Raw genomic sequence first — 25,026 nt, 5'->3', positions numbered from 1 at the left:
CCAGTCTTCCCCATTACGGAGCAAGCTCAGAGCTCATAGACCGATCTTCGGGTAGGACTGAGACCACAACACAATCCACACACCGGGAAAGCGAGGCCACAAGCCCTCGAGTTACATCCCGTACCTATTTACTGTTAGGTGAACAGGGGCTACACATTAAGTGGCTTGGCCATTTCCCTCGCCGCTCCGGGATTCGAACCCGGCTCTCTCGATTGTGAGTCGAGCGTGCTAACCATTGCACTACGCGTGTGTGTGTGTGTGTGTGTGTGTGTGTGTGTGTGTGTGTGTGTGTGTGTCAGAGGATGTGAATGTACGCACAAAAGGTATGCTTATGATTAGGCAAATGGACGCGCGTGGGAAGAATCTCACGACTTGGGCGACACTTCGTGACAACTTTGTCCTCAGCAAGATCCTCCCCTTGCTTATCATACCGGCCCTTTATGCCTTAGCATCAGTCCCCCCTCTCTCTCTCTCTCTCTCTCTCTCTCTCTCTCTCTCTCTCTCTCTCTCTCTCTCTCTCTCTCTCTCTCTCTCTCTCTCTCTCTCTCTCTCTCTCTCTCACACACACACACACACACACACACACACACACACACACACACACACACACACACACACACACACACACACACACACACACACACACACACACACAGAGAGAGAGAGAGAGAGAGAGAGAGAGAGAAATTCACCTAGCCATCATGAAGAGCAAACACTTGTGTATGCAAGGGAGTGCGGTCGTAAAATTAGTAACGTTAAAAAGAGGACGGTGGGTATACAACATTTTTCACGTTCAGACTTACATGTAGTAAATGTGAAAGTATTTATATTTGTCTTTATTTATTCACTTATTTTTGCCATGTGGATTTTGCTGTCCAATTAAACATTTACTAATAGTTAATACTTCATGTGTTTCCGGTGCTCTGCATTATGTAAAGTTCCTGTTGCATTTATTTATTTGTTTATTTATTTATTGTATTTGTTCATTTATTCATATATTTTTTGTGGGGGTCAGTGGAAAGCATTGAAGTAACCGTGTATTAATATTTCAATTTCATGTTACATTTAGTTCATGAACATATAGGTTTCTTTTCTAATCTTGGACTTTTCTATTCTATTTTATCCTATACTTTTTATTAAATTGTCTCTCTCTCTCTCTCTCTCTCTCTCTCTCTCTCTCTCTCTCTCTCTCTCTCTCTCTCTCTCTCTCTCTCTCTCTCTCTCTCTCTCTCTCTCTCCAACAAAAAGCGCTTTTCTCTAACACTAGATGAAGATCTGTGTAGTTCCCGAGGACTACACGTGTATATGGAGGCGGTTGGGCGGGAGTTGAGTTGTGTACTGCATCACCGTGTCTCATTTTCCTTCTGTTTCTTTGCTCCTACTCTCTGTGTCGCAACTCTGTCCCTCCGAGGAAGTGCTGCGGTTGTTTCTAGAGAAGGAAAATTGTCCGGGGAGCTTCATCTCATCTTTATCGTGAAGGAAGAGGTATTTTATTTATTTTTTTTTCTTTGTAATTTATCGAGACAGGCCCTGGGGTGGTAGCCTTGACACACACACACACACACACACACACCCACCCGCCCACCCACCCGTGTTTGGTAATGGTGAAGTACTGTTTATATTCTACGTTCATTCCCTCTTGTAAATTAACGGTCATTCCATATGGAGTAAATTAATTCTTTTCCGGAGGCTTGTTGTGGGTAGGCGGACTGCTGTATTGGTGGTTCATTGCACTCTTGTCAGGGTTAATCCATCTATTGTGGGCTGCCTACGGTATATAAGGCTGGAAGCGGGTAGTGCCTTGTTGGTGGTGGTGGTGTAGGGCAGGGGTGTATTAGGGGCGGTAAGGAGCGGGGACAGATGGCGCGCTTGGGGGAAGGCGAAAGACATGGTGGTTGTGATGGTGGACATGGCAGGGTCGAGAACAGATGTTGGTAGGGATGTGAAGCAAATGGAGAGAGAGGGGAGGAGGAAGAGGCTGGGGGTAGGAAGGGTGGAATGTGTACAGGGCGGTAACATTGCGGCGATCGAAGAGGTAAGGACAGAGGGTGGCGAGGTGTGGAGTCATGGTGTTGTTTACCTAGGAAAGTACCCGAGACAGCTCACTATTGTTGTTTATTGTTGGGGCGCCGTTTGTCTTGGCGTGGCCTCTGTATTGGCCTGTTGTCTCTCCCTTACCCCTTCTCCCATCACCACAGCCGCCGCCTGGCTCACCCCTTTCCCCATAACTCGCCTAGGTTTGTCGCTCCCTTGCCACCAGTCGGAAGACTGATAGCGGGGGGAGAGGGCGTGGTTTTAATTTGTAACTATTGCAATTAGACTTTCCCTGGTCATTGCTATGCTCACCAAAACACACAGTGAAGGATTAGTGTCCTCAGCCTCCTTTCTCCCTTACTCTTTGCCTTCATCGTCCACTCTACCGTGTTTGTATGCCTTGCTGCGGCTCCAGAGTAATTGACCAATAATATCGGCGTAAGTGTAGCGAGAAGTGACTGACCGCTCTATTGGAAATCGGTAGACCAGTGCACCCCGACCAGAGGGGACTTCAGGGGAAACAAGGGTTGTGAGAGGAGTCAGTCCATTCATTTAGCGGCTGCATTAACCCTCTAATGTAGTAGGGAGTAAGTGTGTTACGTTGGGAAACTGAACTTGGTGTGGAGCTTCTGGTGGGGCAAGCAATCTTAGGCCGCTTCGGCAGATGGGAAATTGACATGGAAATGGAGATGTGATGCAGACGTACAGGTAGACATAGTCGCGGCCACGTGGGTCGTCGGGAAATGTCATGAAGAGGTATTGGGAGATGGGCGGAGGGGAAGGGGTTAGCAAAATTTGAAACTCGAGGTGAATTTCACGAATGCGGAATTAGCGTGTGCCAGAATGCAGAATATGGCACGTAATAGAGTTTCGTGCACACGCTATTACGACGATGGCTTTGGGGTCCCGAATGGTGCGTGAGGTAATGGTCTGGAAGGTGGCACAGGGGGGCGATGGATGCTCTCCGCACCCTCCCCACTCCATCCCCTCACTCATCCCCATGCTCAGCCTTCTCTTCCCCTCCACTTTCCTCGGGTCCCATTCGGCCCCTTACCATTTCCCAACGTCATTATACGTTGTTCCATCCCTCTGCCTCTATGCTTCCTCTCGATCGCGACATCCCTTCTCTCCCCGCCTGCGTCTCGTCTTGTCTCGCCTCCTTCCGGTCTTGTATTCGATTATTTCTCCATCATAATCCAGTCATGATTGCCATTAAGCTTTATATATCCTTCATTGCTTTCATAACCACAAATACTTTACTTACAAAACTGAATATTTTCCTTCCTCGCTCTTCTATTGATCCTCTGTTTTCCTTTCCCTTCTTTTCCTCTCTCGCAACATTTCCGTGTTTCTTTTTCCTATTTTGAGTGCAGTGGGATGCTGTCCGCTCCCACAGGACGATGGCAGGACCCACCCCGCGTACCCCCATCACCAGCGGCTGCCACTGCTGCTCCCGCTCGTCTTTCCTCCGCCACTATTATGGGCTCTTGGTCGTGTCTGCTTCCTTGAGTGAGCTTGCTTTGTGTGTGTGTGTGTGTGTGTGTGTGTGTGTGTGTGTGAGAGAGAGAGAGAGAGAGAGAGAGAGAGAGAGAGAGAGAGAGAGAGAGAGAGAGAGAGAGAGAGAGAGAGAGAGAGAGAGAGAGAGAGAGACTAAGTGTGAACTCTTGGTGCAGTCGCTCATTCATCCTCAGTTATTCTCATCAGCCTTGAATTATGATGGACCTGTATTCATTAGCCTTTAGTGTTTTGGCTTTTTAGCGTCTAGATCGCTGTGTTTGAGTGAGCGGACGGCCAGCAGGTGAAACAATAAGGTCAGCGACCCGTGTATGATGGAGCAGGCCCGTAATGGCTGTTTCATGCTAAAATATACAATGTTGTTGGATCTGGACATCCTGGAATATTATAGTAATTTGTGAATGTTTAATGAAGTACAGGAATTATACAGGGGCGGGAGCTGGTACTCATTTGCACTTATACATTGTTAAAGGCGAGTGTAGGTGCATCCAGTCCAGTTGAGATGAAATAGGTGGAGTTTTGCCGAAAGATTGCCTGTGCTATTGCTGTTGCTTGGTGCATTAAATCATCAAACTTGATGCTACGTTATACGAGATCAAAACGCTTCTTTTCAGTAATAATAATTTATTCACAACTGATCCTTCCCTGATTTTTCGATATAACCTGTAAATAATTGCAATTTTTTATTTATTTATTTATTTTTTTTTTGGTGGGGGGTGGCCATTATTATTATTTTTGTGGTGGATAAAATCTGTGACCAGCGGTGATGTGTCAGTGGAGTCATTGTTGCAGTTTGGCAAGATAGGCATCTTGGTCTCATAATGCTACACAGTCTGTTCTTCAACCGCACACGACTCGAGCGTTACTTGTAAATTAATGCGGTTTCTTTGTCCTTGTGAATCATTTCTATTTATATAACGGCTCGTTTACTTTGTCCTTGTGAATCATTTCTATTTATAAGACAACTACTTTGCTTCCGTGTACTAAAAATACACTAAAGGGGAAGAGGGCACACGAATGGTTACCTTCCTCCCGTATATCACCCCCTCCCCGTGCCCCTTTGCCGCTCACGGATCTCGTTCTTAACGCGAACCAAGAAAGAGGCGAATGGCTGTTTTATTCTGGGATTCAGAATGTTATTTTTATTTCGTTATCATATCTTTCAATTGTTTAGAAAGTGGCTGGCTGTATATCACTTAATTATATTGATATGGTTGTGTTAGGTAACGCAGTACAATTAGATAAATATGTCCTTGGTGGCACAGGATGTTTATTCATACTCTCAGGACGCCTACAGTACACAGACCCAGCAGCGTATTTCCCCGCCAAGATAAGGGCACCCTCACTCCAGCTGTTATCAACAAGTCGATAATAAGATTTTTCACCATGATGCCTCTAATCTTTGTGCTAACACTATCACAGCCATTTAAGCATCAAGGAGTGGGCATGTGGGGCTATCTATATACGAGGGCTGTCTGCTCCTATACTACACATCTCTTGTTCCTTTCGGCCTGAACCGTGTAGCTGTGACACCCTATCCTTTTTCCTCTCTGCCTCACCTTGTTGTATCATTCCATTCCATACGTATTCCACCGTGGCCGGATATTATTCGACGGGCCGGCCTCCCTCGTCCCTCTCCATCCCTCTAGGGTGTTACGGTATGTGTGTGTGGGTGAGTGGGGGCGTAGAACCTTCACACGCGAGTGGTATGTATTCTCTCTCTCTCTCTCTCTCTCTCTCTCTCTCTCTCTCTCTCTCTCTCTCTCTCTCTCTCTCTCTCTCTCTCTCTCTCTCTCTCTCTCTCTCTCTCTCTCTCTCTCTCTCTCTCTCTCTCTCTCTCTGTGTCTGTGTGTGTGTGTGTGTGTGTGTGTGTGTGTGTGTGTGTGTGTGTGTGTGTGTGTGTGTTGCTTACTGTCTCACATATAGAGGAAGTAACGCTGCAAAAGTGGTGCGGAGGGAAGGAGAGTAGGAAATCGCGCTGGGGAGGAGGGGAGCAGAAGTCATCGTGTGATACCAGCCGCCGCCACAGCTTTATAAACACGGCCGATGCTTATGTTGGACCCACCTCACGCCCCGGCTGACTCCCATCACCTGCCACGGGCATATATATTGGGGCTCCGCTTACCACCCCGCCGACCCACTCTGCATTATTAGCGCCTCCACTTCCAGCTTGCACCAACCGCCTACTACTTACTATACATGCATACACATAGTGCTTTGGGACGTGTTTGATCTTTTAGGCGAGTATTGCTCCCTTGAATGTAGGTATTAGTTCGGGGTCTTTCTTGATGCGAAGGTCGGTTAGGTCTTGTATAATGTGATTGAAGTCAGAACATTCTCTCTCTCTCTCTCTCTCTCTCTCTCTCTCTCTCTCTCTCTCTCTCTCTCTCTCTCTCTCTCTCTCTCTCTCTCTCTCTCTCTCTCTCTCTCTCTCGGGGGAGGGAGGATGGGGATAGGGAGAGGGTAGTAATGTGGTTGATTAGTAAGACGAGTCTTGCTCATGTCCTGCAGGAATAACTGAACACTGGTACAGCCTCCTTCTGCGACTGGAGGGCTACCTTCAAGGATTACTCTGTCGTGCCCCCTAACGAGGGAACTTCAGCCTCATTAGTAGTTGTAACTTGAAGTCATCGGTGGTTGGCCTGCGGGTCTTCCAGACAACCTTCTCAGCGACCTAGTGGAGATGTCAGCGTTGATGTTATTGGTGGTTGTGTTATTGTGATGACGCTGCAGGAGATAGCGATCCCTCCCCCTCCCCTTACCCGCTAGCAGACGACATGTGCTTCCCTCAGGGGACGTGCTTACATCACCCTCATGCAACCTTGATGATTGATATCGGTGCGTGGCAGGCGGCTGTGTTTCTCCGTGTGGAATGTGTGGCCTTGGCATTCCGCATGGCGTTCTCTCGTACGTCGGTGACACTCCCGCTCCTCGTGAACTAGTGCAATCATTTTGTTATGCTTTCTCTGCTTGCACTCGTCATTCTCTACCAGCGTGGTCTGAATGGTCTCTCAGCTCCGACATTTTCTGCCTTGAGTGACTCGACATTGTGTTGTTGTGCAAGGTAGTTTATTGCAGCAAGAAGCACAAGGCTACGTGTCACACTGAACCTCCGCGTCCACTTAATGGCTTACCACTAGCACTGGAAATTTGCTCTCTCTCTCTCTCTCTCTCTCTCTCTCTCTCTCTCTCTCTCTCTCTCTCTCTCTCTCTCTCTCTCTCTCTCTCTCTCTCTCTCTCTCTCTCTCTCTCTCTCTCTCTCTCTCTCTCTCTCTCTCTCTCTCTCTCTCTACCCAAGTCTGCCTCAGGGTAGTTCAGTCTGCTCTACCCAAGTCTGCCTCGGGTAAAAATCTGTTACGACCTTCCCCTTAGTTCCCTTGGTAGTCCTGAACATTTTGCATGATGAGTGACGGGGGGACACACACACACACACACACACACACACACACACACACACACACACACACACACACACACACACACACACACACACACACACACACACACACACACACACACACACACACACACACACACACACACACACACACACACACACACACACACACACACACACACACACACACACACACACACACACACACACACACACACACGTGTGTGTGTAGCGTCATAGAATAATTTTACATCGCACATGTGAATATGTAACTCACGCGTATATGCTTTTCATGTGAAATTCAATATAGAAGTTGAATTTGTCAGACTAAGCAGGTTGGGTTGCAGACTTTCTAATAGTGAACTGAAAGGGGATTTGCGAGCGTGAGTGCGGGAGATACGTTGCCAGGAGGACGGAGAGGAAGAAGAGCCGCGCCCAGAATCACAATTCTATGTACGGTTCTCAGAGTCTGGGATGAAGGCCTTGCAGGTGGACAGGTAATCTCCCTTCTGAATCCCCTCCACCCTCCCCTCCCGAGCCTGTAAATCCCCCCAGAGAACAGAGACGCACTGCTTTACTTGCCTTCCTGGTCCGCTGCTTGTACACAGCTTGCCTCCCTGCCACGCTACCACAGGGTCGAGGATTTTTTTGAAGGACGTTTAGTGTAATGAAGGAACAGAGAAGGCGAGATGTTTAGTGTGGCGGTGGGCTACTTGCTGTAGTGTTTGTTGATGGCGATCCTGGGATGATGTTGATGTTGGATGTTCTGTTGTTGCATTGGTGGTGGTGATAGTGGTGAGAGCGGTAGTTCTTGTTATGGTGGCGGTGATGATGGTGTCTCGTCTCGCCTAGTCGGAAAAGTGCAAAGAAGGCGTTTGGGTGTTTACGTGTTGAGAGTGATGGATGCCACTGCTGACCCGCAGCTTGGCAAAGTCGGAGCTCGTGATTATAGGATAAAAAGGCTCATTTATACATGGATGTTTGTGTGGAGGGAAGGAGGATAAACACTGATCCGTCATTATCACTGTCTATTTTTTTCTGCCGTGTCTTGTTGTGTATGCTTGTGTAACAGAGCGGTAGACTGTTATGTTATAGATACAGCAACGGCCGGCCAGTGTTTCTGATTTTTTGTTACGAAATGGGCAGTGGTTTGTTTTCTTATTGAACGACAGTTGTGATTCCAATTTTCCTTGTGTTTCCTCTAAATGTTGCTGGAGTGGAGCCGATTTCCAAGACTTGATTAAGAACTGGAGTCATGTTACACACACACACACACACACACACACACACACACACACACACACACACACACACACACACACACACACACACACTCTCTAGAGAGAGAGAGAGAGAGAGAGAGAGAGAGAGAGAGAGAGAGAGAGAGAGAGAGGGGAGGGGGTACGAGTTTGGACTAGTTAGGTGAGGATGCTGGAGGCAGTTTACTGGGCCTCCTCCCCCGTGGCAGGCAGCGCAACCCGCCCTTTGTGGAGACATTGCTCCCGACCCTCACTCGGATTTGCTCTTTGGTATCCAGCCAGCCGTGCCAGCCGCCCCACAATATCCTCATCCACTCGCCAGTCAGCCATTACTCTCTATAACTGTCCTGCCCCGTCACCGCCAGCCTCCCTCCCTTCCGCCCACCTGATGCCACCTCGTCTCGGGGGTAATAGTTTAGTGCCCCTCCCATCCCATCCCAACCCACCCACCCATCTCTCGTGTTCGTCTCCCATCACCTCTCGTGTCGCCCAGTCGCCTAACGTGAGAGGAGAAAGGCACCTGTTAGGTCGTTCGTGGTAACCGCTGCCACCTATGTCACATCACCACCATCACCGCCGCCGCCGCTGCTGCTGCTGCTGCTGCTTCTGCTTCTTCCACTTCCACTTCAGACCTACCCGCCTCTTCACTGCTATGTTACTCTATCCTCAAGAATTGGCTCAATCTGGGTTGTTTTTGCCCGGCTGAGGCTTGATAAGGTCTCTCTCTCTCTCTCTCTCTCTCTCTCTCTCTCTCTCTCTCTCTCTCTCTCTCTCTCTCTCTCTCTCTCTCTCTCTCTCTCTCTCTCGTTATGCGTTGAAAGGCATGCTGTAATTACCGCATGCCACAGAGGGGAATATTTCATGCTGTTAGTAAAATCTAGGCATACTTTTACAGCCCTTCGCCCGCTGGAAAACTTCGGCAATTTCTCCTAATATATGTCCTTTTCCCCTCAACTTAACTCGGCTTTATAGTGTTGGCTTGCAGCTGCTGGGGAGGGAGCGGGAGGATGGGCTTGTCTGGTCTGGTCTACCTTGTCCAGTACTGTGAGGAAAGATTTCTTGGTGTCTTCGGCGGAAGGCACAGAAGCAAAGGTTTTGCCATTGAGGGAGCGTCTGATTGATTGACTAACACTACTGGCCTCTGAATGTATTATTTCTTCAATATGAAAAGTGTTCTTGTGTTCTATGTGTTTCGAATGATTGACACTTGGATACAAGCCAGGAGGAAGAGTGGCGATGCATAACGGCAGGGGAAAGAGTGGTGATGAGAGTGATGGAGGGTGATGTCCCCTCGCGGTTATGGCTGGTGGTGGTGCTGGTGGTGATGACTCCGATACCCAGTGACTCATGCTAATGTTAAAATTTTCTTTTCCTATTACGTTAACCTTTCCTCCCACCCTTCTTCCTGATTCCATTACATATTAGTCATTGAGTTGGTATTTCCTTCCTAATAATACTGAAGAAAAAAAGTTCAGTGAACATTCATTGCTGCTGCTGTGTACATAAATGTGTGTTTTAACGTGTACTTTTCTGTTCTTTGCAGGTAAGACGGCGTTTGTTGGGTTGAGCCGTCTCCCAACGAGGGCGTGACAGGAGTGAGTGAGTGTGTGTGGTGTAGTGTACCTTAGTGGCTAACTGGTGGTGCCCGCCGAGCAGTGAGGTGTTTGTGGCCGCTTTCCACCCGGCCTGGCCACCACCATTCCCTTCCCCCAAGTGTTGATGGTGCCCGCGTGGTGTTAGTGTTGATCCCGGCTGGCTTTGGTGCTCATGTGGACGTGATCTTAGCCGCCTGTCTGTTTGTCTGCCAACCCGTACCGTAGCGACCCCGGTGCCGCTGGGATGAAGAGGCCTGTGTCTGAAGTATACTGCACCTCTCCTTACATCGCTGTTCCACAGCTGCAGGGCTTGCAGGCTGCTGTGCCCCCTCCACAGGCTGCTCCTGTACCCTATCCACTACACCAGAGCAGCCTAGCGCCTGCATACTCTCCAGCCTTCACGCACGCTCTCACACCCGTCTCTGTGAGCCCGGCACTCACACCCGTTTCTGTGAGCCCGGTGCTCCCTCACTACAACCCAATGATGCACTTCATAGACCAGGTAGGGTTCCCTTGTCCCGGTGTTGCCTCGCCTCCCCCTCATCTCTATTCACTTATTAGTGGATCTATGTAGCAGTGTGTTGTGCTTACTTGAGCACACTGACGTCACTGTTTTGCATGAATCTCTACCTTCGTAGTGGTAGTCCTCATTTATTTGTGTGTGAGAGAGAGAGAGAGAGAGAGAGAGAGAGAGAGAGAGAGAGAGAGAGAGAGAGAGAGAGCCTACAGGAGGAGACAAGTCGTGGTCTTTGCAGGATGCAGTAGTGGGTTGAGTAATGCCGTGTATTAGGTTCCCCGTAGTCATTTCATCGATCCTGCCACCCTTTCGGAGCCCAGCGCACGGATGACGCACCACAAGGTTTATGGGGGTAGGGAAGTTTCGTGATGGTTACCGTCGTGCGGCAGTCTGGGCAACACTTTCGGAAGGAGTAATGACTGTGCAATGCGCATAGGTGTGCGAATGATATTCTTCACATTTGTAAAGGATCGTCTTGTCATATCTGAAGAAAGCATAATTGAAGGAAATGTATAGGAAAGTTACTGCCACATGATGCAAGGGGAAAGAATGTCGCAAGGCAATAATATATGTCAATCTCCCCATTTTTATGAAGAACTATCAAAATTATTTACATATTTTTGATGCAACGTTATTAAATCTGTAAGACGCTATTTTAGTTACAATTCATCCATTCCTCGAACGGTTCATGCATATTGACTGATTTCTATTTTTAGAGCGAAAAAAAAAAAACAGCGGAAGGGCGTGCGAGGCTTTGTTATTATGAAAACGGCAGTCGAATGTGTTAATAATAAGCTGCCTTACTTTGCATCATTATTTGAATTTAGAGGCTCTTCCTAAGACGGTGACCTTAGCGGCGTTTTTCTTGTGGTCTTCAAAGAGAGAGACCTTACACTCGCGTGCCACTCCGACTTTCTTATGTTTGTCCATTAGCTTAGTAACATTCAATAATTTGATCGTCTTGTTTTAATAGTCACTTTAGCGCAGATTCACTCACATAATTGCCCAGTAGGTAATTTAATGTGTAGTAACGCACTTTACAGTTTCTTCTCACGCCTCGGGAAATGATTTCGACCAACCGGCAAGAGATGGGTAACTTTTTGCATTGCTTGAAATTACTCTTATAAGATATTCTGTAGACGAAATTAAACTGAGAATGTCTTGCCTATAAAAGACTAACGGGTGTTTTTTTTTTTTTATTAAGTTTTTCAATAGTAGGATTAATAATAATAATAATAATAATTTGAGAAAGCGAAGCTTAAAAATTTACTGTGAAAATATAAAATAGAAAAGTAACGTAAGCGAAACATATTATCAGTTTCAAATGGAGGAGGAGGAAGACGGATAAAACAAGAGACCAAACAAACAAAAAAAAGATAAAATGAGATAGACATTTCACGTTAAGAAAGGCACAAATAGAAATAATGAACTGAATAGAAAGGCACAAATAGAAGCAATGAACTGAACATTTATATATATTATATATATATATAATATATATATATGTAGAGCTCTGTGTGTGTGTGTGTGTGTGTGTGTGTGTGTGTGTCACGTGTAGTATAATTAGAAACATTCTGAAAACTTGAAACATTCATGGATGAAGTAAGCGGGGAAAGAAGAAAGAGGTGCGTTGCGATGAGAATATTCCCCGTAAAATCAATACAACTGAAACGTCTTTGCCCTTCAACATCGTCTATCCGTCCACGGGAAAGTTTTTTTTTTTTTTTTTTTAAGTAAAATGGAAACCCTGCACATTACATTACTATTCACGACATGCCTGAGCAAATTTTATCGAAAGGGAAGACGCCTGGTGTAATAGTCCACTAAAACTGGAAGAAGTTGAGCCGCCACCTCCCTCACCTTCCCGAGTCTTCTATTATGAGACTCGCGAAGGCTGCTACGGGAGATGACATAGCGGAGAAGGAGGAGGACGAGGGTGGAGAAGGTGGAGGGTGGAGAAGGTGGAGGATGGGAAGGGGTAGCTTTCGATCAGTGTTAATTAGACCGCCATTAAGGGTTTGGGGCTGGAACAGGTGAGGCGCCCTTGCAGCCTTTACCTGTCCTCGCCCTTACCGCCCTTCATTTCTCGCGCCTCATCTTGTTGACCTTTGAAAATTAGTTTGGATCCGTTTATTAACTCGTCTTAATAGTTCTAGACGAGGAGGAGGAGAGGGAGTACCAGGATTACTTGATCATCCCTGCGTCACCTAGTTACCTTTATTTTGTCGCCTCTGATGACCTGGTTATTTAGTTTGTATTAGTCTCTTTAGTGATTGGTGAGAGCGGTGGTGGAGTCAGATCCAATTACGTCGTTTATATTGTTGCCGCCAAGTCTGGATATAACTTAGTTTCGGCTCGAAGTCCACGCGGGGATCATGGCAGCAATTGTCAGGATGTGAACAAGAGAACGCTGTGCTGTCACCGTGTATTCAGCTTTACCATCGAAATAAGTGTATTAAGCATCATGTCGTGTATTCTACTTTCCCGTCACTCAAGATCTCTGGATAGAGTTTTGTTGGGTACTCTCACCCTGTTGTAATGAAAGAGAATAGTGTGTAATGGTTGCCACGCACAGGACGAGGGAGGACCCACCGCTCGTCCTTTGTCCGCTGTTTGGGCTGATGACAATATTTAAGCGCGGTAGTGGAATGTGACTCGAAATGGTGCCTATTTGAGATGAACTGTCTCGTCAGGCCGATAGCTTGGGTAACTGTGCGGCAAAGGGGCGAGAAATATAGGCTGGTACCTTTTCTCTCTCCGAATCTTTTTTGTCTTGAATCTTCGGAGGCAGCTTCTATCGACAGAATTAATTTAAGTATGTGGCCGCGAGGGTAAGGTTTGTAGCTTGATAGCGAGGACGCATCGGGTAGTAATTAGTCCCCAGGCGCCAGTTTACTGTTGGGGGTCAGGGAAGGATGGTGGGCGTGCAGCTCCCCGGGATGATCAAAGTGTCATTACCCGTAGCCCTTCAGACCTCGCTGAGCACCCACCTTAATGACTTTAGTATTGATTGTCCCGGCAAGGTATGGTGAAGTGTTGACCTCCCCACGAGCAAGGGACGTGTCCTTACTTCGGCATGTCGCAGCAGACTAGTTTCTGACCCGATAGTGACCTTTTCGATGTGATCGATAGATCCCCGTGGAGTATTGGCCATCGCTGGTCTATGATAGGCCAAAGGTTGTCGTGTCTGGTGGAGATATGAATCACAAGTCATGTTAGGCGACGGGGACACACCTGCCGACATGTTCCCCGGCCGAGCGCGGGTCTGAGTGTCAGGGATGTTATCTTTGGGGTGGCTGTCGGTGCCACAGTCCGATAGGGATCTTCTTGTCTTCACCCAACACTGCACCGACACACCCGCCCGTCGCGTCTTCGTGAAATGGCATGTTGTGAAGGAAAGTTGGCATGGGGAGAGGTGCTGTTTCTGCATTGATCTCTTGCGTACCACTTACACACACACACACACACACACACACACACACACACACACACACACACACACACACACACACACACACACACGTGTATTTAATAGTATTCTGGAGGTATCATTAGTTTGCGAGGGAAAGGGTGGGAGTAGAGGGTGGAGGGCGACATTACCTTCGCAGAAGTTGGGCGGTAACTCTGTCATGTCACACATCACGCCAGGGTCGCGTGTGTCTTGTGGTAACATCGGAGGTGTCCTATGGCTGTAGTGATGGTGAAGGGAAGGGATGAGCAAGCTTTTGGAAATGCGGGAACCTGTATTGGTGAACATGTACAACATGGGTCCAGGGAGCGGTGGGAGAAGACCGCCAACACAAGCCAGAGCCATTATGTGTGACAGCTATGGTTAGCGTGACGGGCTGAACAGTAACATGAGCCTCAGCCCCTACATACACCGGCCGGACACGAAGCTCTCTTCTTTGAGGATCCGAGCTGCCACATCCATACCCACGTTCCTTACCAGCTAAACGTTTGAAGGCCAAAAATATCTTACTCAAATACTTATTCGATGGTACGTGTTCGACGTAATTTTATTTTCTCTATTCTGACGATGTTGCTTTCAGGCGGGAAGTAAAATATGCATCCGGAGGGCGCCAGCTTCGCACCCGGACGAGCGGCCCCAAGAGGTGAATGTCAAACCCGTCAGGAAAGCGCTATCAGATGAAGGGCGGCGGGCCAGTGCCTGGAGCCGCCGCCACCCCAGTCCCTATCTCGCCCAGCCAGCCTGTGAGAACCCCAGCTCACTTGCCTCCCCTGCCTCCCGGCACCTCGTTTTCCTCTCTCTCTCTCGTCTCCAACTCTCGCATGTCTCCCCGTCCCTAGTCCCTTCTCATCTTCGGTTCCTCATGCAGCATACCCTATATCTGCCTTCCCATGCTGTCATCTTACAGCGAGCTTTGCTTCCTTTATTCGCTGTTTTCGCCAACTTTCTGTAGTCCTGCCTACTTACTGCCATAGTTATCCATTCGTCTCTCCTTCATCACTGGGAGGGTTACCGTGAGTCATTTTTCGGTGGTTCCTCATTGCCACTCGCATTTTTGGAGAAAGGGTTGCCGTCGGCCACCCATCTTGCCGAACAATCTCCTCTTCCCTCCCCTCCCTCCTCTCCCAGACACTCATCTTTGCTGCCTGCTTGTGGGGGCCAAGTCACTCCGCAGACCTGCCGCCGTGCAGACCTAAGTGAGTCACCGATGGGGGAGTAGCCTGAAGCCAAAAGAAAAACCAGGTAGATTCATGCCTCTATACTTGTGTAAGGAAAGGTTCGAGATGACGCCCTTGTTAGGTTTCCTTCACTCTGCTGGTATAGGTGGGTCTGGGGAAAAGGTGATTGCTGGTATGCCCGGCTAATCAGCAGTGTTAGATTATGTAAGCAAAAGTCAGCTCCTCGATATTTCATTATCTTTTTCCTCTTTCCCTTGAAACGCAGTTCTGAGCATAATTTTGCGGGATAACGATATTTCCTTTGTTTACTTCATCTTGGTTGCCTTTCCCGTCTTGCAGCTCATCGTTATATAAGAATGGTTGAAGGTGTATTCTAGTGTCGTTGTAGCCTGCGGTGACCGAGCCACGCAGTCGCTCTACGTCTTGCCCTTAACCTTAGCCAAAAGCTCATGCTCATTACGTTTTCTCTCTCTCTCTCTCTCTCTCTCTCTCTCTCTCTCTCTCTCTCTCTCTCTCTCTCTCTCTCTCTCTCTCTCTCTCTCTCTCTCTCTCCGGGAAGGATGCGCCTAAGTCACACCTGCCCTTCCCCTAACATCCTACTGTATCTAACCACTTCCGCCATCACTCCTTTCCCTCCTTCCCCTTTACACATGGAGCCAGAATCAGTGTCCGAAAGCCGTCCTTCCCTCAGGGTGCCTCATTACGGCTTCTTGGGAGAAAAATCATCTTCAGTTTACCGTCGACCTTAAAGCCAGAGGAAGAAACTAGAACTTTTTGTAAGACAAAGTGAGGTCAACTTTCCCTGGAGAACTTGTGTGGCCGAGGATGACTTCATGGAAGAGGAGGAGGGTGGATGCCATACCTGTACTCTGCACGCCACTCCTTCCTTAGGCACGCCCACCGTCACCGATATGAGGCATAAGTTGAACGGTGTGTGTGTGTGTGTGTGTGTGTGTGTGTGTGTGTGTGTGTGTGTGTGTGTGTGTGTGTGTGTGTGTGTGCGCGCCCTCCCACGCCGTCAAGGGGTGCTGCGGGCCGGAACAAAGCTGTTGTCATAATGGTTTAAAGGCCGCACACAGCTCCTTTATTTGTGACTAATGAGCATCAGTTATTGACTAGTCCTGATATGTATTGAAGTCTTGTCCCGGAGGAGAGAAAAAAGAAAGAGCAGGATGGAGGAGAAAAAGGTGGGGGTGAGGGTGGGGAGACTCAGGAAGAGGAGCAAGAGATTATAGAGAGAATAGATTAACGAGTATTCTGAGCACCCGGGGGCCAAATAAAGAAAGAGGATCCAACTCGACTGTTTGAGTGTAATTATGCCTCATTCTTGTGCCTGAGCTGCCTGAGGGTGGGAAGCAGGGAGGGGGAGAGGCAAGGAGAGGAAGGGAAGGCTCAACAGTGTGGGAGTGAGGGAGGAAGAGAGAATGAAGGGGGAAAGGAAGGACGGATGGATGGTGATGATGATGAGGATAATGAAGGAAAAGCTTAAGTGGTGCCACAGAGATGACCTCCCGTCCTGTCATCGTCCTTCCCTCTGCTTCCCTCACTTCCTCTGCACATCCATGTTCCTTGTGGGCACGTAGCTGATTAACCTCACCTGCTCAGGAAGGTAATTCTCTCTCTCTCTCTCTCTCTCTCTCTCTCTCTCTCTCTCTCTCTCTCTCTCTCTCTCTCTCTCTCTCTCTCTCTCTCTCTCTCTCTCTCTCTCTCTCTCTCTCTCTCTCTCTCTCATTTGAGGATGAAACATTTGAACAGCAAGTAATCTAGCCCAGGTGAGCAAGAAGCCAGTGTTTCATTTACTCAACTCGGAGTTAATGTAATTCCTCCGCCCCCTCGCATCTAGCTCACGTCTGATAACAAAGACTCAACTAGGCTAATGAGGAGGGTGTCTGTAGAATGTTGGGGAGTGGAGGAGCACCTCCGTAACTGCGGATGAATAGGAGAGAGAGAGAGAGAGAGAGAGAGAGAGAGAGAGAGAGAGAGAGAGAGAGGAATCTGTCATTGATTTAGGGGTTGCCAGTGCGAGTTTTCTCTGTGGCGTGTCACCCATCTTCTCCAGGTGTGTCGCGAGGTGAGAGAGAGAGAGAGAGAGAGAGAGAGAGAGAGAGAGAGAGAGAGAGAGAGAGAGAGAGAGAGAGAGAGAGAGAGAGAGAGTGTGTGTGTGTGTGTGTGTGTGTGTGTGTGTGTGTGTGTGTGTGTGTGTGTGTGTGTGTGTGTGTGTGTGTTATTGTTTCTTCCTTGTATTAGCATCGGATAGGAAGACGTTCGAGTGACGCCAAGGCTAACAAAGTGTGTGTATTACGTTGTAAAGTAAGAACGAGTTAAAAAATTGATATGCTCTTGGTACCAGCTTCTCTTTTTCTTTTTCTTCTTCTTTTTCTTCTTTTTCTTCTTTTTCTTCTTTTTTTTTCTTCTTCTTCATCATCTTCTTCACCTGACTCACAGACCAGGGAAGTGAAGATACTGACTGACTGAAGATAACTGGAGTTGACCATTTTACTGAGAATAAGTTTGGTTTACGTACAGGTAGGATACAAGTATTGAGAAGACTGGTTACTGAATGGGAGTGATTGATTAGTTAATATTTTCTTTCATTGGTAATGCAATTAATTTACATATTTTAAAGAGTTGAGTGGCACTGATGAAAGCTGACTAGACTGTTGGAATAACAACATTATTCACAGGTAGAATAGTGTAGATAGAGGACAAAATAATGAAATACCGTTCATAGAAGGTACATTGAAAAAAAAAAAAAAGAAAAAAGAAAGTCACCTGCTTTGGTTTGGGTAAGGAAATGTTGAGCGTGGTATTTAGCACTAACCTGTAGCTGGCAATCCCAGTAATTCCCAGCGTTTAGTGTTAAGGAGTGGTGAAACGACGGGACAGACGCACACTGTTCCCTTTCTCCCTCCCTCCCTCCACTCCATCCGTGCCTCTCATACCTCTCCCGTGGGCGAGTTCGATAAGAGTGTGGCATAGAGGAACCTTTGTGCTGTGCTACTTCTGAGGACGTGAGATGCAGTCTGGGAATGTATATGCATCTCTCTCTCTCTCTCTCTCTCTCTCTCTCTCTCTCTCTCTCTCTCTCTCTCTCTGTGGTGCTGTGCAAAGTCAGTGCTATTTGCTGTCAGTGCAGTGCTGAGCCCGGTCTGCGGCGGTGATGGGGCGGATCTGTGGAACCATTGAAGGGTGTGGCTGGTGTTGAGTGGTGTGGCGGCAGGGGTGGTGGTGTAGGCTTACGGGCGTGATGTATGAGACAGCGGGCGGGCAGTGGCGGAGTGTGTAAGCCGCCCAAATGATACCTGACACCGCATAATGTACTGGGACACCCGACACCTCATATGCCATAACCCCGCTCCCCCCCTCTCTCTCTGTGCTCCCATCGCCAAATCACCCTCCCCTTACATACCTCCCTTTACTCTGACACTTCTGTCTCCCGCCTCCTTCCCTCATATCCTCTTCCCCTCGCCTCCCTCCCTCTCTTCCCTATTGTTCCCTCGCCGGGTCTCAGTACTGTGCCGGATGTAACCGTAGAGGGCTCGTTTTAGCACGTGGTTATCCTAATGGCAGGGTAAGATATAGATAAGGCTGCTTTGTATTCGGTTATCGATCTTGATGTTCGTAATCCTTTATATAGAACGGAATAAACCGACTTTTGATGTGTATATATTCTAGTTATTGAAATTGTTTTATTTTTTCTCTGCTAATATTTTCACCGGTTAATATTTTTCTAGTCACGTTCGATTTTTCAGAGGTTTGCTAGAAAAGATGATTAATCTCCAATTTCCTCTTTCTATAGCTTTTCATATTTTTACAGTATTCTGAATAGCAATAAAAGACACTATAAAGGAGTAAAAGGCTCGATAAGGACTGAATTAGGCCTCGCCATGTTAACTTTTTGCAAGATTGAATGAGCTTTTCTGCAGTGTCATTACCTTAGTATTTTCTTACCTCATATATAGCGGAGAAAGACATGGAGATTCACAGCCAATAGAAAAATCCCGCCATGCCTCGGTCATTATGGAAAAGTCTTGAGATTTTTCTTTAATTTGCCAAGTAATTAAGTCTTCGGATGAGTTGATAACGCTGAAAATTTTCACTTTAAGATGGAACTCTTCTATAGAAGAATGCACGAGGGGACAAGGAGCTTCGGTCTCTGCGGTAATCTGCTGGTTAAGGAGTCTTTATTCACAGATATGATTAGAACCTTATGTCCTTTGTAGAAACTCATCCCTGGAAACCGTTCACAGTACTGAGAGAGAGAGAGAGAGAGAGAGAGAGAGAGAGAGAGAGAGAGAGAGAGAGAGAGAGAGAGAGAGAAGGGGGGGGGCTCCACTTTCGCTCCCTCTACCCGTTGTAGGTAGCCGAGGGGGCCACACGCACACAGACATCATTTCCAACACAGCCGTTCAATTACCGCCGCATCCCTCCCCCTCCCCGACCCTCCAGCACCCTTTCCTCACGTCAAACTGCCGCCTCGACTTATTGATTTTTAGCGACAGCGAGATAACGGTTATTGGGAAGAAATATTTCGCCCGGATTGGTGGAGACCTGGGGAGAAGGATGATGGAGGCAGGGTTGAGGCGAGGGTGGTAAGGGAGAGGGTTAGTGTGATGGTCCTCAGAGGAAGGCACTGGTCGTTGGGGAGTTGAGAGAGGGGCGTTGTGTCCTTGGGTGTTATAGGGTGGCGTGCGAAGTTGCCTTATTGTGTATTAGGGAAGGGAGCGGTGGAGGTGTGTGCCGGTAATACATTGTGTTAGCGAAGGAGGATCGGGAGGGTGGAAAGGGTTTTAGGGCGTAATGGGTTCGTGAAGAGGTTAGCAGCGTGATGGGCTGGTCTTGGTGGTGGGGTTTGGGACGACGAGACGCTGTTCTCTCTCTTTGTGTGTGTGTGTGTGTGTGTGTGTGTGTGTGTGTGTGTGTGTGTGTGTGTGTGTGTGTGTGTGTGTATGTGTGTGTCGATGGAGGGGAAAGGTGGCTGGACGTGGTCGGGTCGTGCTTCTTTGTCGCTTGGTGAGCATTTGCTGGAAATTCCCCGTGACCACCTCCTTTGTTCCGGGTGTGACTTACTTTCTTCACTCTACTTCGTCTTCTCTCCTTCTCCTCCTCCTCCTCCTCCTCCTCCTCCTCCTCCTCCTCCTCCTCCGCCGCCGCCAGTGTGTGAACTGAGAGTGGCTGTGGGCGAGGATGGAAGTTATTTGAGTGGTTAAGGTTTCTGTTACCAAGGGAGGAAGGCCTAAGGTCATTAGGCCTATCATGTAACCATGTCCTTTCCCTTTTTGCGCGTTCCTCAGGAAGGCACTTTCTTTCCCTCACTTTCTCCGTTCTTTGGTTCTTTCTCCACGCCTTGCATGTTTTCGCCCTCATCTTCATCCAAACTTCCCGCCTCCCAAGTTTTCTTAACCTTGTGATTTATTACTGTGTTTTATATTGCCAAATACTTTTTCTTACGAATACTCTCAGGACCTCCATCATTCCACCCTCCACTTCTTGACGGTCATAACCTTACTAGCGCATGAAATCTAAGAGAGGGGTTTTCTTAGTGCTGTTCACTAATGCACTTATGAGGACAAACATGTTCCCTGTAGGCCTCAGCTGGGTGGAAGGGAAGCGGAGGAACCTCAGGCCTGGTGTATAAGAGGGAGACTTGAGTGGATGCAATTTATTTCAGACAGCTTAAACTCCCCCTCTTCCTGTGTGTGTGTGTGTGTGTGTGTGTGTGTGTGTGTGTGTGTGTGTGTGTGTGTGTGTGTGTGTGTTCAGTTCGTCTATCTCAGAAAAGGGAAGCGGAGTTCGATGGCTTGGGCCAGGTGGCGTGAGGTGTGGGTGAGCCTCACCCTTCTTGCCTCTCCTTACCTGACGAACCTCTCACCTGGCTTACATCATCGCCAGAATAATCACGGCAGGGGACAAACACGAGCCTATTTTCGATACTTCAAGGTTGTTTTTTTTTTTTTTTTTTTTTCTTTGTCGCCGGGTTTTGTTTTGCCTTTCCAATTTCATTTACTTTTATTATAGTGAATCTGACCGAACACTTCTCAAGGTTGATTCCACATTTGCTAACGTCATCACCATCGCTTGGCAACCAAGACACTGGCTCATCCTGGCCGCCGCCCATCCATTCTAGATCTCCTCCCCAAGAGTTCTTTAAAAGGGCAAGGTTGTAGGACGGAGACGAGTTCAGCTTCCCATGTCAAGGGGTGACAAGTTTCCGCTCAGTTGTGGCTCTCTTACCTTCCCCTTACACCTCCGTGCATTAAGGAAGGGCCTATGAAAAATTATTAGGATTTTGTTCTCGTTAGAGTATTATGATTTTCTATGTATGATGCGAGAGAGAGAGAGAGAGAGAGAGAGAGAGAGAGAGAGAGAGAGAGAAACTGGTAGTGAAGACAGAGTTTAGGGTTGTCTTTGAAGGAGTGGGTGGGTGGTCATGGCCAGGGCCTTGCAGTGTTACCATCGCCCGTTCCACGCTTTATTCTTCTCACTGTTACGAGGATTCTCTGGGTTGCGTTACTCATCCCGCCGTCTACCCATGACCGCTGGTATTCTCCATGTGTATAGATCTTCCTCCAGTGCCATATATCTTGACCGCCTCACTCACACGCCCTGTTGACACCGCGTTAAAAGAAATCGGTGTGAGTCGTCCATCACGGCCAGACGGACTGAAGCCTCTGGTGCACGGGTAGTGTGGATCGGGCTCTCAGTGACCTTTCAATAGATAGAGCAGAGTCACGGCAGCAGGTGGAGGCCCGAGCGCCAGGTGGATGGAGAAGAAGGAACGTGCTGGTCAGCTCGCCAGTGTGCGGGGGAGTGCGAGGGAGGGAGGGACGCCTCAATCCAAGCGTGAAGGCTCTCAAGGTCTGGGTTAGCCACGGTCATTCCCCACTTATCCACGTAGTGAGTGGCCCAGGGAGCGGGAATGGGACACTGGTAGGAGAGGAGAGAGGTTCCAGCTAATGAGCAGGAGAAGGAAAGTCCCTGCTAACACAGAGCTGATGGGTAATGACTGTAAGTAGCACATTGATGACAGTGGTGCGCTAGATGACTTACCCATAACGAGGAACTTGGGAGGAGTAGCAGTCACCCAACCAGCTTAATGAGGGCGTAGGCCTAACTCCAGTGTCTACAGGGTAATAGAACTGGTCTTGATTGTATTTCTTAAGTAGATAGAACGAATTAACGTGTTAATTACCCGTGTTGTCGCATCACGAGGCTAATTCGCCGTGACAACTTGTAGATTGCTCTAAGATTTTACTTAAATATCAATGTACAAATAGGCCGTGCTCGCGGGGGCGATGTGCTCGTAATTAGGAGGCGGTAATGTTAGTCGGTCCGGGATTTCGGGAATGGATGGAGTGCGCAGGCTGAGTAATGTTGGGTAATTCATGGCCTTTATTTCCGTCTTCAGGCTCCTCTCCTCTCCTCTCCTCTCTTCCGCCTCCTCCTCCTCTTCCTAATAATAATAATAATAATAATAATAATAATTGCGTAAAAATATCAGTGTGTGTGTGTGTGTGTGTGTGAGAGAGAGAGAGAGAGAGAGAGAGAGAGAGAGAGAGAGAGAGACTACCCTGTGTGCTACCTGACCAAGGAAATTATGAAATCTTCGGCATCTGCACACCCTTTCTCTCTCTCTCTCTCTCTCTCTCTCTCTCTCTCTCTCTCTCTCTCTCTCTCTCTCTCTCTCTCATATGTAACTGTCCCCGAGAATTTCAGTTAATAACATTCTGTCTCTCCAAACATTCCCGCTGGTGTGGATCCATTACAGGTAAGATTTGAACACACCTTGTTTTGGAGAAATATTCCGAGTATTCCGTACATTTAGAAGACGCAAGGACCGCCCATTAACACAGAAGTTAGCTTATAAAAGATGAAATTCTTTCACATTTCTTCTTTTTCAACAAATATGCTTTGCGGGACTTTTAAAAGCTTCTATTCATACGCGGGAGTTTTTAATAGGCTTCAGGTTTAAGGTAATATTTTTCTTTTTCCTGTAACGAGTCTTAAGGTGAGCTCATTCAGGTCTGTTCTCTTTAATTATCCCTGTTATAAAATGTATAAATTAGACTTTCACCTCCGCTACACATCCAGTCTTCGCGACACCACACCACCTCTTGATTAATCTAAAGAGGAAGTAGAAGTGGGGTTAAAAAGTGTGTTTTCTTGTCACTTGTGGGGGGATAAATGCGCTAGAAGCTCGAGACTCAGGAGGATGAGGAGGAGGATGAGGAAGAGAAGCTTCTGCAGGAGAGTAGAGTCGGAGCTGCATGGTCTTAGCAATTGCATTTGATAGAAGTAATCATCCTTTCACTCCACTTCCTCGTAACAGTTGATCTTATCACATTCCTTTCTTTCTCCCCCGTCTCCTCTCCTCCGTCCACCTCAACTACTCTTTCTTCTACGTTCTCTCCACTCTCCTCTCTTAACTTTACCTCCTCCCCTCTCCACCATTTCCCCATCCCCTTCCTCCTTCCTCCCTTACTTTCTCCAGGTGTAGGAGTCACCTTGTGGATGGTCGTCGACCCTCCACGTGTGCTTGCCGCTGCACCTTTGTGTCCGTACTTGCGTCAGGAGAGAGAGAGAGAGAGAGAGAGAGAGAGAGAGAGAGAGAGAGAGAGAGAATGCATATTTTATCGTGACATTTACATTGACATTCACATTATTTGTGCTATAAAGTGACGTACTTCCTCTCCTTTACACATCATACTGGTCGTGGTGGAAGTAATATAACATTTCTGTGTGGCTGAGGCAAGTCCCGAGCCAGTTGTTTCCTTTTAGTTTCTTTTCTATAAATCTCTCTGAAATAGAACAAAAAGTAAACAAGAAATGGTACAGAGGTCGTGTTGAAGACTCACCCGACCTCCAGGAAGTGAGGGAGTCGTGTAGTATTGATGGTGTGTTTAAGAGGAGCCATTGTGTTTTGTGTGTTGAGACATTGAACTTTAACCACATCGCCTCTTCCTTCACCACCCCCAGCATCACCTCCACTACTACTACTACTTCTCCAGCGCTGCCACCGCCTCTTCTTCCCTCTTGACACTCAGACGCTCCAGCCACAGGAAAATAAAACTGCTCAGGCGTTATATAGAATCCTCTCGTTTCTTCTCTCTCTTTTCCCTTCTTCCCTCCCTGACGCACCTTTAATTTACCTGCGTTTCTCCATCTCGCCTTTCCTCCTTTCCTCCATTCCTACTCCTTCCCATCCCCTCTCCCAAGTGGGGCTCTCGTCTCCCAGCACCAACTCTTTCCTCTCCCTCCCTTACTCCCTCTCCCTCCTCTATCTTTTCCTCCGTACTCAACATCTCGTATTTTGTTCTATATATCCGGCCTCTTGGGAAGTGTGTGTGTGTGTGTGTGTGTGTGTGTGTGTGTGTGTGTGTGTGTGTGTGTGTGTGTGTGTGTGGGTGGGTGTGGTGCATCCCCTTATCCGCTCACACACCATCTCCTCCCCTTTCCTCTCCTCTACTCTCACCCCCTCCTATCTCTACCCTTTCCCTTCCCCTCTCCCTCTCTCTCCCGGCTCAGTGAGTAATGGTTCTCCCGGGAATGCCTTTAATATTTCCAAATGTAATTTTAACTCTACCTCCTGACCCATTGTAACATGGACTGATAGAAGGCAGCGCCATATCACCGGATTTGCTTGCTTTATTTGTTTGCGTGTATTTTTTTTTTTCTTTCATTGGGGATCACACGTGTGTTTACATTGGATGCATGTATGTATTGCTCGTGCAGTCATTTCACTTGCAAAAATGTGTTGTATTGTCTTTTTTAACCGTATTTTGGTATATTTTTGGTTTCTCTCTCTCTCTCTCTCTCTCTCTCTCTCTCTCTCTCTCTCTCTCTCTCTCTCTCTCTCTCTCTCTCTCTCTCTCTCTCTCTCTCTCTCTCTCTCTCTCTCTCTCTCTCTCTCTCACTCACACACACACACACACACACACACACACACACACACACACACACACACACACACACACACACACACACACACACACGTCGCTTAGGCCTCGTGTCCTGAGTATTGTATTTTCAAATTCCATGTTTGAACTTGATTTTTGGAGTGGC

General features: G+C 47.7%; 1 protein-coding gene across 24 annotated transcripts in view; it reads left to right on the top strand.

The window, feature by feature from the left end:
* The window catches only part of LOC123518130 (polypyrimidine tract-binding protein 1-like), a 256,907-nt gene that overhangs the window by 77,289 nt on the left and 154,592 nt on the right, over window positions 1–25,026 (top strand). For 18 of the 24 annotated variants that reach the window (XM_045278767.1, XM_045278799.1, XM_045278778.1 and 15 more), the window contains one exon: window positions 9,749–10,302. The exons of the other annotated variants lie outside the window; for them this stretch is intronic. In XM_045278767.1, coding sequence (XP_045134702.1) covers window positions 10,045–10,302 — 258 coding nt within the window. In that variant the 5' untranslated portion in view covers window positions 9,749–10,044. The remainder of the gene's footprint in view (window positions 1–9,748; window positions 10,303–25,026) is intronic. 24 annotated transcript variants of the gene reach the window in all.

Source organism: Portunus trituberculatus, chromosome 43 (assembly GCF_017591435.1).
Source record: "Portunus trituberculatus isolate SZX2019 chromosome 43, ASM1759143v1, whole genome shotgun sequence".
Taxonomy (NCBI): Eukaryota; Metazoa; Arthropoda; class Malacostraca; order Decapoda; family Portunidae; genus Portunus; species Portunus trituberculatus.
This window is presented reverse-complemented; position numbering and strand designations above follow the sequence as displayed.